Consider the following 17,112-nt stretch of genomic DNA (forward strand, 5'->3'; position numbering starts at 1 on the left):
TCTCAGAAGATTTGATATTTTCCGCAATAAAAATGCCCAGGTCCCTCTTGAATAAAGTATCCACCATAACAACAGAGAGAACCATAGTCTCACTGCTCTTACAGTAAAGAATCCGCGTCTATGGAGATGGTAGAACTGCCTCTCCTCAAGGTGTAGAGGATGCCCCCTGTCTATGGCGATGGTAGAACCACCTCTCCTCTAGGTGTAGAGGATGCCCCCTGTCTATGGCGATGGTAGAACTGCCTCTCCTCTAGGTGGAGAGGATGCCTCCTGTCTATGGTGATGGTAGATCTGCCTCTCCTCTAGGTGTAGAGGATGCCCCCTGTCTATTGTGATGGTAGAACCTCCTCTCTTCTAGGTGTAGAGGATGTCCCCTGTCTATGGTGATGGTAGAACTGCCTCTCCTCTAGGTGTAGAGGATGCCCCCTGTCTATTGTGATGGTAGAACCTCCTCTCTTCTAGGTGTAGAGGATGTCCCTGTCTATGGTGATGGTAGATCTGCCTCTCCTCTAGGTGTAGAGGATGCCCCCTGTCTATGGTGATGGTAGAGCCGCCTCTCCTCTAGATGTAGAGGATGTCCCCTGTCTGTGGTGATGGTAGAACTGCCTCTCCTCTAGGTGTAGAGGATGCCCCCTGTCTATGGTGATGGTAGAACCTCCTCTCCTCTAGGTGTAGAGGATGCCTCTTGTCTATGGTGATGGTGGAACCGCCTCTCCTCTAGGTGTAGAGGATGCCCCTGTCTATTGTGATGATAGAACCGCCTCTCCTCTAGAAGTAGAGGATGCCCTCTGTCTATGGTGATGGTAGAACCACCTGTCCTCTAGGTGTAGAGGATGTACCCTGTCTATAGTGATGGTAGAACCTCCTCTCCTCTAGGTGTAGAGGATGCCCCCTGTCTATGGTGATGGTAGAACCTCCTCTCCTCTAGGTGTAGAGGATGCCCCCTGTCTATGGTGATGGTAGAACCTCCTCTCCTCTAGGTGTAGAGGATGCCCATGTCTATGGTGATGGTAGAACCTCCTCTCCTCTAGGTGTAGAGGATGCCCCCTGTCTATGGTGATGGTAGAACTGCCTCTCCTCTAGGTGTAGAGGATGCCCCCTGTCTATGGTGATGGTAGAACCTCCTCTCCTCTAGGTGTAGAGGATGCTCCCTGTCTATGGTGATGGTAGAACCGCCTCTCCTCTAGGTGTAGAGGATGCCCCTGTCTATGGTGACGGTAGAACCACCTCTCCTCTAGGCGTAGAGGATGCCCCCTGTCTATGGTGATGGCAGAACCACCTCTCCTCTAGGTGTAGAGGATGCCCCCTGTCAATGGTGGTGGTAGAACCACCTCTCCTCTAGGTGTAGAGGATGCCCCCTGTCAATGGTGATGGTAGAACTGCCTCTCCTCTAGGTATAGAGGATCCCCCTGTCTATGGTGATGGTAGAACCACCTCTCCTCTAGGTGTAGAGGATGCCCCCTGTCTATGGTGATAGTAGAGCCTCCTCTCCTCTAGGTGTAGAGGATGCCCCCTGTCTATGGTGATGGCAGAACCACCTCTCCTCTAGGTGTAGAGGATGCCCCCTGTCAATGGTGGTGGTAGAACCACCTCTCCTCTAGGTGTAGAGGATGCCCCCTGTCAATGGTGATGGTAGAACTGCCTCTCCTCTAGGTATAGAGGATCCCCCTGTCTATGGTGATGGTAGAACCACCTCTCCTCTAGGTGTAGAGGATGCCCCCTGTCTATGGTGATAGTAGAAATCCATTCTCTTCTAGCTGTAGAGGATGCCCCCTCATCTAGGTATGAAAAGATCTTTGAAGAGATCCCTGCACTGCCCATTTGGGTATTAATACCATTGTAATGAGATGAATAACCATAAATTTAGTAATCTATTTAGTAATCTAGTATTCTAGTCCCTTCATTCCCCTAATAATCTTGGTTGCTCTCCTCTGCACCCGTTCCAGTTCTACTACGTCCTTTTTATACACTGGTGCCCAAAACAGTGCATAATATTTCATGTGTGGCCTGACCAGTGATTTGTAAGGGCAAAACTATGTCCGTATAATGAAAATCTATTCCTCTCTTGATAAATGCCGTAATTTTATTTGCTTTAGCAGCAGCTCCCTGGCGTTGATCACCAAAATTAATTTTATCATCCTCCAGTATCCCCAAGTATTTTTTTCTGCTGTAATTTTACCCAGTAATTGACTGTCTTGAACATACAGTAGTTGATGGACGGGGATGGCACTAATTTTTAGGCTACCTGCACACAAACGTGTTCAAAATGCGAACAACAGACCCATGGTCAGCTATTTCATACAGAAGATCTTAGGATATGTACGGTAGTCAATATTCAGATCCATGGGAATCTGACACCCAGTGTCCATGTGATCAGCTGCTCAAAATGGTTGAAGCTTAAGGGAACCTTACTTGTTACATCACATCTGTGTGTATTATCCCTGTACACAGCTTGCGACATCATCTCTAAGATTCCCCACCTGCATTATTCCATAGTTTCCATGTTGGAACTTGCCGTTGAAGATGGTCAGCTTGGAGTTACAGTCCTGAATTTGGGGCCCTAAGATTATACCCCTGTACCTTAAATCTTTTTTGAACTGAGGTATAGTCTCTTTAATGACAATATTCAGGAGGATTGTACAGTCACCACTTAACCAGCACCAAGTTATGGCTTCCACATTTTACATTACCATGAAGTCATTGGCAAGAAGGGATTTTACAGGAATTAACATCAGAGCAATATCCGATCGTATGGAAACGTCTCTCGCCTAGTGGGGATCCTAGACAGTGCCGTTCTTCACACTCACAACACATTGGCAATGAATCATTATGAATGCAGGATATGTCATGATGTGCAGGAAATAAACGTGTGCTGTACAATTAACAGTGATTAAACCTAATTTATTCATAGATATAATTTGTGCATAAATTAAGTGCCAGGTACACAGAAGCCAGTTTGGATGCATTACTAATAGATGTATAAGGATGTTGCCTAGTATCAGAAAGTGGTTATTCAACGATTTTATATCATGTTTAAGTTGACATCCTGACTATCCCCATGCATGGCACATTTAAATATCTATTCCTCTGTCCTTAATGGAGGTAGGTGGTCACCAGCTATTAGTATTTATGGCCCCAGTCACCCCAAAAGTAATACATCTCCTATGAGAAGAAATTATTACTCACTTTCTGCATCTTTCATTAGGCGACAGCTAGGACACACTTAGGCCCCCTACTAAGTAGCACGTGTACAACTCACATCACATTCACAATGTGTGCTAGCTGGAACATCTGGCCTGAATACTCACAACCAGAACTGAACCCAGCATGTAAATTCAGTTGTCTGCATTCGGGTTGGATGTCCCAGCCAGCACACGCTGTGAGTGTGGTTCAAGTTAAATTATTCATACTCGCTAGTGTATAAAGGGACCTTCCACTCATTAGATGGTCAGTTGGAATGTGCATACATAGAATATACCTTTCTATCCAATCCATAGCGCTGGCTGATCGATGCCACGCTGTGCCTGTACAGTGGGCAGAGTCAATGCCCTTTGGGAAATCACCGGCTTTCCCTTCTTGTTCAGTGTCTGCACACATGACAATGAACAGCCTGGTGCAAGATACGCATAACTATTCAGGATGTTAAACTTGGGCCCTTTCAGCAGCAGGTTATGATTGAAACAAGGATCAAACCAACGAAGTCTATCGAAATAAATGTACTTTCCCCAACAGACTTACAATAAACTTGTTGGTATGGCAACCATTACAGTATTCTTTGAAGATTTTGTGGTTTGCAATAAAAAGACAAAAAGAACATCTTTTATATAAGCAAACTCAGGGGTGGAAAATCCGTAAGGGAAAGTTTCCATCAGGGACCTTCTCCAAGTATAAAAAGTGGGTCTCAGATTGTGAGTAGTGCCCTCATTCATGTTCTTTCATATGACCAAGTTACTCTCTGTATTGTAAACCCCATGATCTGTAAAGTGCTGCAGAATATGACAGCGCTATTAAAATAAAAATGATTTGCATCCAGTTAATTAGCAATATGTCAAGAAATATTTTATTGGCATGAACCAACAACAAAGACATAATTAAATTGGCGCCAGTGCACAGTGTTGGTCCAAAAGCTGACATGTTGGCACCAAGTTATACATTCCAATAATTCTATCCATATCCGACACATCCGGTTTATTTCACTGACTCATCAGATAGGTACATGATAAAGCATCCGATAGCTGGGAACTACCACTGATCACAAGAAGGTGCCATTGAAATGGTACCAGGATATCAGACTAGATGGTCAATGTGAGAATTACTATCGTAATACGGCTTGTATGCATCTCAGACCCATTCAACCTAATACAATACCAATGACAGCCACTATACTGCACATGGCAGTGTGATTTATGGGATGTGAAAAATTGGACCTCACGTCTGAACTCGTGCAGTCCCATTTCACTCTATGGATCTGAACTGTCACGCGCGGCTGTCTGCTCCATTAGTCTGATGGCGCTACCTGGGACCCCATTGGACCCCTCGTTTTCATGATCTGTGTGTGTGTGGGGGGGGGGGGTGTCTCAGCACTAAGACCCCCACTGATCAGCAAGTTAGGCCCTATCCTGAGGATAGGGCCTAACTTGCATTTGTGGAAAAACCCCTTTAAGTCAGGAAAAGCAAAATGCATTTGTTATGCTGAAAAGAAACAAGGGGGAAAAAAAATAAAAGGAAACTCCAATTTGAACATATATACTTTTTACTTCAAACCATTGATATTTCATATCAATTTCCTTTTTAACACAGAATGTACTGCATGGTTAGATTCCAGAAAACAGTGAGACATCAGGAATGGCTATGTTGTGGCTGAGAATATTATCAGAGGCCAGACACCCAAATGACACCTGTAGGGATGCTGAGAGTTGTAGTTCCAAAAGCTGTAGTCGAAAGCAAGCCCCTGGCTTCTTAGAGAGTGTGAAACGGCCGTGAAATTGGACACGGTTTATCCGTGACAGGTCCAGAACTCAGTGCCTGCACCTATAAAGCCATCGTCCACCAGCACCGGCGTCCTAACAATCATTTTCTAGGGACAGTCACATGAAAAGAAAAAAACTGGACGTTTCACAATTCCTTTTAGTATAAAAAGGTACAAGGTTCGGTTCAATCATTTAATGGCACTTCTCTTTAGCAAATCTTTCCGTATCCTTTAAGATGAATAAATCCAAAAGAAATCTACACCTACACTTCCCGACATGTATAAAATGTGATTTTGTGATTTTTTTTCCCTTATAATGGGAACTATGCCCATTTGCTGCAAAGCGACATACTGCGATCCATACACTTTATTCTCAGAACCTTTCATGAACGCGGCTTACGTGAGGCAACAAAATTCCTTGAGAAAAATCAATCATTTCAGGGGAAAAAACAAAAAAACTAATTTCTTCCCCAAGAAAAAAAGATAAATTATAGTGGAATGACTGGAAAATATTGGAGTCATTAAAAACAGAATAATAGCCAAAAAAAAAAAAAAAAAAGCTGTAATTGGGGAGAAAAATTATTTTTGATAAATTTGCACTTAAACCTAGTTGTAAACTGCACAAAAAAAGTTCTTTTTTTTTCCTTTTTCTTTTTATACACAACTATTGAATGGAAACTGCGCTCTGGATCTATTGTTACAGTATACCTTTTAAGTAAAAAAAAAAAAAAAAAATATTTATACATCATAATAAAAAACCAAGGAAGGCAAGATGCGTAAAACAAATCAGCTGGTATCCGAGAGTCATCAATGAAACCACTTTGCTGTTGGAGGGGCTGGCCTCGTATTCTGTCCCGGGGGCCTCTCCGGCAGCAAATAGGACAAGTTCTGCATAAAAAAGTAGTGTGTCTGACTCTGCTTCAGGCATCTTACACCTTCGCTCATAGTAAGGATTGTTCTGTCCAATCGGTGTGGAGGACAGCTGCTGGTCCAGATCTTTGGCACTTATGCTGGCAAACTCAACTTCTTTCCTTTTAGTACTGCAAAAGAGAAAAAAAAGAATTTAAAAAAAGGTTACATTTTAATAAGACATTTTATATCAAAGTACTACAGGCATCAGTGAGAACATCACCCACTTAGTGAAGACTTCAGTGATCCAGTGCTCAAGCCACATTTCAAGGGCATCTACCACCAGGATGAAGGACTGTATGCAAATGAGCCTCAGTGGCTCCATAGGTGTTATTGGAGCCTGGAGCCCCTCAGACTCATTTGCATACAGTCTTTCATCTTGGTGGTAGATGCCCTAAAGAAGTCAAACCACTACTTATCACATATTGATATCGGATTTTACCCAGTCAAGACGTTCACACACAGGTAAAGTGTACATATCAGAGTGATTTGGGACACTAAGGCACCAACAAACCCACAAGTGTCCAAACTTGTCCATCATCCATGGCCATAATGAAAATAAAAGATAAAAAAAAAACAACAAACAAACAAACCCTGGAAGTGCTCATCAGAGCTTTGATCCTTGCACTGCCTGTATGTTGCTTAATGAAGTCAGTACAGGCATTCCCCTACTTAAGAACACCCGACCCCTAGTTACAAACGGACCTCTGTATGTTGGTAATTTTCTGTATTTTAGCCCTAGGCTACAATAAATGACTATAACAGTTATCAAAAGGAGTTTGCAATTAGCTCTTATTGTTAATCCAGGTTCTGATGACAATCCAACATTTTTTAAATCCAATTGTCACAGACACCAATTGTAACCCCACCAATTGGCTGGGGTTACAATTATAGAATACAGTTGCGACTTGCATACCAATTCAACTCAAGAACAAATCTTGTGTGTAACATGGGGACTGCTTGTATAGGACACCCCCGATTTCACTGAAAGAATGTGCATTCATGCATTGTGAACCAAACCTGTGTTGAGAATGCTGCAGTGACACTGATGCAGAAACATATCTCGTTTAATCCCTGAACTGAGTGGTTTTGCTTAAAAAATAATTAAAATTAAGGACATTGGGAAAGCTGGGTGCAGACAGGCAGCTCTACATAAACACAATTATTTCCACATACACAAGAGCTTTCTGTACTGTCCAGACATGACTAATTAACCTGAGATGGATGACTCATACAGCAGCTGGGGGATGATGCAATTGATTACTTCTGCCTGTCAGGGACAACACAGTGATAACATCATTCTCTGAAGCAGTGCATGATTAGGGCAAGAGGAGAAGCACCAGGCCAGCCACATGAGCAATAAAGCCTCATGATTATAATTTTATTATTGTTTTTTCAGCAAAACCACTCATTTCAGGGATTAAACAAGATATGTTTCTGCAACACCCCCCCCCCCCCCCACACACACACACACACCTCCCCCATTAGTCTTAAGTGGTTTCTCCCAAAAATGATGCTTCCATCTTGGAGGAAATGGACTCACCTTTTGTAACATACAAGTAGAAGAAGTCGCAGTACAGGATGGTCTGCACAACACCGGCCACTATGGCAATAAGGTCAAAGAAGCCTTCGAAGGAATAGCGCCAAATCCAGTTGAATAGATACAAGGCACGGTACAAGCCCAAGAAGAACAGGTAATGGGTAGTGATTGTCTCCGCTTCTCCTGTTTTGCTGATCATGAAGAGCTGAGGCAGGATAGCCACTGACTCCAGGTAGATCGAAAAGGTCCAAAGGATCTGCAAGAAAACAAAGAAATTAGTCAGCGAGTACATTATGACCGCTCCTGAGCACAGAACAGGTCATCATAGGTCCAGTTTATTATAAGGAGGATTACACTGGCTGAGATGATGCTGGTGTTTATCTGCAAGAATTAAACAATGTTTATCTGCAAGAATTAAACAATGTTTATCTGCAAGAATTAAACAATGAAGCCTCTTGTTGCATGACAGCAAGCAGAGATCTTGGAAACCATAAAGAATCGATACAGAAAGTATATTAGAAAAATGTATAACTTTCCATTACACAAACAATATCGGTTATTTGCTGAATGTGCCTAAAGTGGACAACCCCTTTAAGGCAAAAACCCAATCATGGGAAGCATAGCAGTCTACAGTAAAACATTAACCAATTAAGCCACAAGAGGGCGCATCAAGCTAAAAGCAAATCAAATCCAGGTGAAAGGTTCCTACCAAAAAAACAAAACACAAGGATGGGCACACAAATGCTACATAACCTCCTGCAGAATGGGTGGTACATGAACCCCATCCACACCCCACAGGTTTGGAAGCTACAGCAGGATGATGGTACGAAAATGAAATCTTTGTAATAGGAGGGTTGAGCTCATTCTACTGGAGCTTCCTGATACTTCATTGCATTGTGTGGATTCAGGGTTCTTTCGTCTGCTACACTGTCAATACCGTTGCAAAGATTTTCAAGCAAACAATCTTAATTAAAAAATCCTCCCGCTTTATGTACACAGCTTTCGCACAGACAGTAGCCGCAGGCAGTAGAAGCTGGTATAACTACTTAGTCATGTGATATATTATACTTCATGCTAGTTTCTAGTTGCAAGCTTAGGCACGGGGTCTGTTTAGTGACAAGTTCGCATAGAGGCCTATTAACTGACACCTTTCTTTTAGCTTAAAATGGTTTCCCTCAGATCCACATAAATCAACACTATATTATATTCAATCATTAAGGCTTCTGCTGCTCAACCGGATGCTCCCATCTACTACTCCTAATGTCCCATGCTACTTCTCAGCAAGTCATGTGACCAGGATGACATCATCACAGGTCCTTGAGCCTCCTAACATTAGCAAACTGTACACCATGCATATATCTGATCACATAAAATAACAACAGCCTGGACTCCTTCCCATCCTCCATGGAGGCATGTTGTGTTAATTTTTGTGATCAGATATATACATTGGTTAAACGTTGCATTTTTAACAGGACCTTAGATGAGGTCATCCTGGTCACAAAACATTAAGTGCTCAATGATGTAACAGAGAATATCACAGCCTGTCAATCAGGAACAAGTACATTTTAATATGTGTGACTCAAAGGGCATCTACCACCAGGATGAAGGACACTATGCAAACAAGCTTGAGTGCTTCATCCTGGTAGTAGATGTCCTTTAAGTGTGATGGCCTCACATCAGGTGAGTTGCATATAAATGTACAAACTGATTTTTGTAACATTGCAGCCATGGAAAGGAGCCATTTAGGGATAAGGGCAATGCTTTTTAATCATAGTTTTTAATGAAGCCTTTATTTTGGGTGGGTTAATTTGCATGACAGGTTCTCTATCACTAATGTAAAGGTTTGATCTATAATTCACAAGATGCATTTCACTCCTCAATATTAATAGTAACTTCAGGAGTGAAATATTCAGTACACACTCGGTAAAAGAGCGAAACCCACATGTTCACATACTGGCAATACAATGGTGGATGCATCAGGCCATTGCTATTCTCGTACAAATAGATTTTATTTGGGTCGTTTTAGGAGACTACCTCGAGAGGAGAGAAATCATGATTGACGAGGACAGCCAAGCCACCAACAGGAACGACAAGGAACTCCACACGGAAGGTGTCATGGTTCCCATCATAGGTGGCCTTGAACTTCATGTATATCAGATAGACTGTTGCATAGGCGCAGGCAATATAGATGAGCTGGAAGAAACCAAAACATAACATTAGGTAACATTAGATGCTGTGTGTACATGCAGTTTAACATCTCTACAATCTCAGATTGTAACCTCATGAGCAGAGCCTTTGTTTCATGCGACTAGGTTATTACTTTGTATACATCTGTATGGATTTGTAAAGAGCTGCAGAATCTGGAAAGACCAAACCAAGCTATGATCCAAAAACCATCATAATCTTTGAAATTTTGATACCCTTTCCTCCTCAGCTGAAGCACGAGAGTGGTCTTTTTTTTTTGGCAAACTTTTGTCTGTTCCTGGTAGTCTGTATATACTGCAGTATAAGCTATGTTTTTCAGCACAATTTTCGTGGTGAAAAAGCCCCACTTTGCGCATGCATATATATAATTAAGTTAGTACTGACCCCCGGCGTCGTATTCTTCCCGCGCTGGCAGATGCACGTCTATGAGATCTACCGGCACAGAAACGATGAAGCGGCAGTGTCGCCCCCTGCTGACGCCATAGTTCTGTGCCACCTGACCGCAGAGAGGTACATCTTCCAGCCCAGCCGGGAACCCGAAGAGGTTTGTAAAAACATCCTTTAAAAGAAGTTTCCCCTATTTGATCGAATATGAAATTAAATTAAATGTTTACATCTAGACAGACTCTACTGCATTTTGTTAATACAATAGTCATCTTGCACAGTCCTTAATAGTCTACTGTCCTCAGGTCTTCCACCATGCCCAGGTCTACAATGCTCTTACTTAAACAATCTGTATTCGGTCCTGAACAGTAATCCGATACAAAGAAAACAGTCTCCGAGAATGTGGTGCGGCACAAAGCACGCATTGTAGGAGCTGTGACGACCCGGCTGTGACAGGTTACAGGGCATGTAAAGCTGTTGACGGCTTCCAGCAGAATTGTGAATGCAGCTCAGGGGTAAATTTTAGGCTGTCATTCAGTACGACTAGTACAGCAGCACAATACTGGATACAGCCCATGTACTGGAGTGTTATATATGGAAACAAGCTTTTTTCCCCTAAATTTCCTATGGAAACATACTGCACAATGTATGTAGCATCTTGATAATCTCACACTGTAAACTGCAGCAGATTTTCTGCATGTTAGTCCACAGAATATCTATTGCATACATCCCCCTGTGTAAGGACCCTTAGGCAGCATATGTTAAAGGGGTGTTCCCATTTTAGCAAATTAATGTTATTGTATGTATAAAAAGTTATACAACTTTCTGTATCAATTCCTCACGGTTTTCTAGATCTCTGCTTGTTGTCACAAGCAGAGATCTAGAAAACCGTGAGGAATTGATACAAAAAGTATATTGGAAAGTTGTATGACTTTTTATAATACATACAATAACATTAATTTGCTGAAATGGGAACACCCCTTTAAGTGGTAAAGTTAAAATAAAAACCACCTTCCGATGCAGGATCTGCAGCAGGAATGGACACGCCACAGTCATAAGATCTGCACCAAACGTTAGTTATCCCACAACTTGTAGACGAGATTATGAAAATTATCCATTTCGGCACAGTTCTGCACCAGCAACCTCATTCTAGATTTGTAGGTATTGAATGTGGATTAGCACAGCACCAACCTGCAGATGGACCAGCTATTGCAAGTACAAGTGTAGTGGGGGAAAATAGCAATAAACTGCAGGTACCATGTGCATGACAGCAAATGTATAACAGTATAACTGGGCAATTACTTCCTTAAAAGGGGTTGTATCTCCTTTCCTCGGGAGCCAATTGCTGAGGGTCCAACAACTGGGACATACACCAATCACTAGAGTAGGATGCCCAGCAATCCCGAGAATGGGGGTCCCATTCCGCTTTACCTGCCACTCCATCCATTCAATAGTAAGCAGTGTTGGAAATTGCAGAGCACAGTTCTCCCATTCACTGTCTAGGAGTGACGGAGATACCAGCGTGCAATATCTGTCACTCATGCTCACATAGAATGGAGTTCCACCTATTAGTGACAACTGGACCCCCTTTCTCTAGATTGATGTGGCCCCTGTGCTAGTGATCAGTGGGAGGACTTCCCTGATCATCTTGCTATCACAAATACTGTAGGTAGGTAATAAGTTTTGGCAACCCTTTTACTGGTACTATACTTGGGCCTATCAAGAGAGCAATGCCATAGAAGCCAATATGTATATTGGCTTCTACACACACACACACACACCACACTAATATGGAGTCCATGGATGACTAAACACATTAAAAATGAGGGGGTTGTTTAGTTATAAGCATTGAGTTATTCTATCCAAAGACAAATGTGGCAGGAATAGGTTTTTGTCCCATTATGATAAATCAGAACATTTCTGCTAAGAAAAGCAGTAACATCTATTTCAGCGAAGTGACATTATGAAGCAAAACTAACGCTCATATTGCTGTGCAGCCAACCTAACATCATAAGAGCGTATTGAATAGCTATTGGGAGCAGCGAGTGAGTGATGACTGCAACATCCTCGCAAGATTCCTGATGAGCCGGCAGCCTTACGTGGGGATCATGTCTACACCCATTACAGGATCAGATACAACAAGATCTGGACGTGACGAGGTTACAAAATTTGGATATACGAAATATCTATAAATAGTAGATATGCTGTATAACTACAGCAAGTCCCTTTTGCAAAAGTGAAAACCCACCCGATTTCTGCTGCTTGCAGGTGGACACGCAGAAAAAAATCTGCTGCAAGAAATTCCACAGCAGCTCCACTAGTGTGGCCTTGGCCTGAGGGTGGATTCACACGAACGTGTGCTCGCACGGCCGTACACGTCAGTGGGCTGGAGAGGAGGGATGAGCGCTTTGGGGGTGCACCTGTGCTTCATTTAAATAAATAGATTCAGCTTTCACTAAAGTATATAGTGATGGGGTACGGAAGCCACAAAAAAAAAAGTAATATGGCTGCAGTTATGCTGCCAGGACACATCATTAAGGCCCATTTACATGACTATAGGGTGATGCATGAATGGCCGCAATAGACCGGCAATGGCCGCACGGAGCGTTACAGTGCAGCACACGTGCGGCACCATACCACTCCGTACAGGGGGAAAAGATAGGACATGTCCTATCTTTCCCTGTGCTACGGGCCATACGTAATGCATTGCAATGGAGAGGGGAGCCTCCATTGCGGCTGACGTATGCCCGTCCGCCCATAGCCGGGCGGGCATATGTCAACAGGTTGGCAGCGTGACTGGTATATTTCCTTTAAAGGGATTACCCATTAATGACAAGGCCCTAACAGGGTCACCCATTTTGTACTTACCCTGGTAAAGTTTGTGTAACGCCACATGTCCTGTTCTTCTGGTGGATGGAGGGGGCGCACACTCATAGGTGTCTGCACATCCCCCCATCATAACCAAGGGGTGTGCCAAGGACATCTCAGTGCCTTCACACAACATGTACCAAGCTAATGCTATCTGGGCGACACTATTTAGGTCTTGTACTTATCCTAGTAAAGTTTTGTAATAATGGCCAACCCTAGGATTAGACAATGAATTTAAAATTCCACATGCACTCTGAAAGTGTAGGAGGTTACGTCCCTCGCACAAGTACACCAATATTCTGGGAGAGAAAATCTGTGAGGACATCCCCTTACCTTCATAGAAGTGTTATACAATGAAATGAATGATGTAAAAAGATCCAGGTACCGAGTAGTGAACACCAATGCAAAAAGGAGCTGACTCTTTCCAGAAATACCTGCAAGCAACAAAACCAAAAAAAAAAAAATTATATAACTGGCTGATCAGTGGGAATCAATCTTAGATTAATGACCTTAGAATAAGCAAGTCAATTAGCGCAGTCTCCATTTCTTTTTACTGTAAATGAGTGCGGTTTTTAAGACAATGGTTATCCAAGCAAACAAACTACTTTTTTCTGATGGACTCTGGCCACTAAGTACGTTTTTTCCCCTTGGGATTCGATGCACCAATGTTCTGTACAGCCATATTGGAATCAATCTGGATCAAATACACAGTTGAAGGTTGTGGATGGATTCAAACCCACACATGTTCACACTAGGTATGGTACATGACAGTATTTGGTGCCAAAAAAAAAAAAAAAAAACACACAGAAGAGGAACAGGTCTTCCAATTCTACTTTTAACTCTCAGCTTTGGCATGCACATGCTAATCACAATAGCGGCATGGGAAAATGACCCAAAGCAAAAGGTACATCACGGAAATTCAGAAGGGGTGGTTTTTACTTTCCACTTCTTTCAAAGGTCAGAAGCGGCAGGGAAAACCAGCAGCATCATTGAAAAAATTGCAGGTTCCTGCATATGGAAAAATCCTATGTGTTGGTTTAGTGAAATCCCATCTAACATTCTGCAACTTCACCTCATATGGAGGCACCTCACAGCTTATGTGATGCATAGTAATGGAGTAAAACTTACTTATCGGTGGTAGAAACCCCATGGATCATGGGAATGGGGTTCCGCTGTCCCCGCAAAAGAATATGGCATGAGTGTGCCCGCTGCTCCATTCATTACTACAGTTACTCCATTCATTTACAGTGGAAAAGTAAATAACATGAGATTGCAATAATGCACTATAACATTGCTGCAAATAATAGTGAATGAGGTTGCATCCGTTACATTGCCCGATATTAGTTGTAGATGTTTGCTACAGCTAAAAACGGCAAATTATCCTTAGAATAAATGACTTGCAAGAATAAGAAAATAGTGATGATGATGTGTACTGCTGGATAAATGGGGGACATTTCGGTCCCATCACCTACATACACAGAGAATCTGCTCCTGAGTTACTAAATACATCTGATACAATAAAACTAAAGCAAATTGTAAATTCTCTGTATCAGATGAGTTGTTGCACTGGGATCCATTGTAACCTCACACTGTGCTGACACTGCAGCAGGTAGGCAATTCCTCTCCTATCAGTTAACCAATAACAGAGGTGATGATGTGGCTGCATCCTCCTCCGCCGCACGCTCAAAACTAACATTGTCACACTATATCTGGTACAGATCTGGAAGAAATCCAAGTCTGGGAGATGGGTGCCCTAAGGGGGGTGCTCCAACAACTATCCAAATCAGCTCTAGGGGGGAGAAGGGGTTAACAGCTGACATGTAATAACGGATTATGCTCTCACCACGCCTTACAGCCGGCTGCCACGTCAGATGCACACACACATACAGTTCAGGTCCCAGCCTATCATTAGGAGCCAGGCACTGATTCATCGACTTCCAGCACATGCATCAAGGATAAGTCAGGACAACTAAGCTCATCATGGACCGGGCTTCATCTATAAGGATGTATCAAATGAAGTCCAAATAAATATATATATATATATATATATATATATATATATATATTTGCAGGTTTGTTGCGGAGAGATAAAGAACAGGAGCAGGATGGGCTTAAGCCATCAGGATGTATGGAATGAAGTGCAAATATTTATGTCAACTTTGCAACTTTGTTGCAGAGAACTATAGACAAAAGATGACAGAGATAACCAAGAGTGACATCTAGATGATCCTTATAAGATCTGTGCTAATAATAGACACCTAGACGTAACACGGATCACACCTCCAAGGTGGTCATGATGCCATCTCCTGGGTAGATTTAAAGATGTATTTTTTTTGGTGGGCAGAATTACATCTATTTATTGCCATTTTGGCAACAAAAGAATTAATTTCTGCAAACAAAAAAAGATACAGTCATAGAAAGTGGTGCAACAATTCTGATGAAGATGCACCTGCAGATGATGACGGCTTTATTAAAGGGGCTGATTTAAAAACGACGCCACATCTGAACGTGGTATGCGTCGGTATTACAGCTTAGCTGCATAGAAATGACAGGAATTAGTCACAATACCACTAACTACTCATAGCAAAGTGTGGCGCCGATTATCAATCCCCAGAGATTCCCTTTAAATGATCATATGGGGGACCATGGTGCCCCCCACTTTTTATTGGAGTCAAGAAACACTAATAAAAGTCAGTGTTAGACTGTGCACTAGGTTGATTGATAGATTAACAATATGGGGTAAAAAAATTGCAATGAATGAATAAAATAGTTAAAATTGTGCAAGACCTTGCAGTGGGCATCAGCTTATAGGCAGTATATAAGGTAATACAGCAGGAGAGGGCACAGCTGGCACTGCCCAGTGCAATGTGCACAGATATGTAAATCAGATAAAAGATCTAAAGTGCAGAGTGCATCCCTGGCTGCAGCCGAGCGTGCACCAGGGCATAGCAGCTCCAGCATCACTTACCGGCACAGGACCGGGTCTTCCAGATCTTCAGCAGCAGGATGATGATGGCTGCCAAATGGGACAAGTCCCCGCTTAACCTGAAGATGTTCATTGTGCGAGAAGCTGCGGGATAAAAGGGTCTACGGTGACCGGGGAGGGAGAAGAGAGGGCAGAGGTGACCCGGGGACCGCGGAGACGAGCTGTGCCGCTACAGCCGCTGACTTCAATCCGTTAAAATGGCGAACAGCGAGCTACGTGGCCCGGGGACGTGGCCTAACTGCAGCGGCCGCACAGCATGCCGGGAGACAGCGCTCAGGCAAGGGTGACGTGGACTAACCCCGCCTCTGAACAAGCCCCTTCCCTACCGTCCTGCCACAATGCCCCGCCCCTTAAAGGCGGCCTGTCCTAGAATGTTCTCTTCAGCAATTTTTTTTTTTTTTAAATAATTTTTTGAGCCCCTCACAGACAGCAGTGAGGGAAGCAGCTTCTAGAACCATCCTTGGAATGTCTACACACTCACTCCTGTCCCTCTCATATTACTCTGATAATGAATGTCTTTCATTAGTATTGAATACACAATATTCTCCCCAAGAATGTGAGACAGGCAATTACAGGGTTAAATATGCTTACCTACAAATAGTCCAAAATCCTTCAAAAGGTTTCTTTGAGCATTTACATAGTTAAATATTCTTATCTGCAAATAGTCAAAATAGTCCAAAACTCTATGGGACACATTTACTAAGAATGTGGGAAACTTTACTAAAACTTCTTTTCCCATGTATAATGCTGGGTGCGACAGATTCACTAAGAATGTGCGCCAGAAATCATGAATCTGTCGCTTCCCTGCACTGGCCCGACAGAGGTCACCAACTTCTTTGTGGTGCACCTTTAACATGGGGCTTGTGACAGACTTTGCATGTTAAATATGGCGCACAGCCCGACTGAGCACCGGAACGCCCCCTAATTTGTGTTGTATGGCAGCTAGCGCAGCTGCGCCACAAAAGGTTTGCTTGCGTCTATATAGTGGGGCGGTCACTTCTTAAATACATGTGCAAGCAGTTTTCACCTGAAAGAACGTGCAATGTCCGTCAGAAAACTGGCGCAAAGCCCTTACTAAACGTGGCCCAATATGTATATATATATATATATATATATATATATATATTATATATATATATATATGTATATAATGGCACACCACCTCCATTCTTCTATGTAGCGGGTCTGATGGCTGGGTCCCCTGACACTGTGGGCCCCAGTGCTACCACTGTAGTTACGCCCCTGGACACT

General features: G+C 42.9%; 1 protein-coding gene across 1 annotated transcript; it reads right to left on the minus strand.

The window, feature by feature from the left end:
* Positions 1-4,735: 4,735 nt before the first annotated feature.
* KDELR2 (KDEL endoplasmic reticulum protein retention receptor 2) lies at positions 4,736-16,145 on the minus strand. The gene is made up of 5 exons (XM_072120569.1): positions 15,844-16,145; positions 13,209-13,309; positions 9,453-9,611; positions 7,422-7,674; positions 4,736-6,009 (listed from the first exon to the last, which is right to left on the minus strand). The coding sequence occupies exons 1-5, from the start codon at positions 15,932-15,934 to the stop codon at positions 5,975-5,977; spliced, it is 639 nt and encodes a 212-aa protein (XP_071976670.1). The 5' UTR covers positions 15,935-16,145; the 3' UTR covers positions 4,736-5,974.
* Positions 16,146-17,112: the final 967 nt, after the last annotated feature.

The sequence above is a fragment of the Engystomops pustulosus genome, chromosome 8, assembly GCF_040894005.1.
Source record: "Engystomops pustulosus chromosome 8, aEngPut4.maternal, whole genome shotgun sequence".
NCBI classification, from domain to species: domain Eukaryota; kingdom Metazoa; phylum Chordata; class Amphibia; order Anura; family Leptodactylidae; genus Engystomops; species Engystomops pustulosus.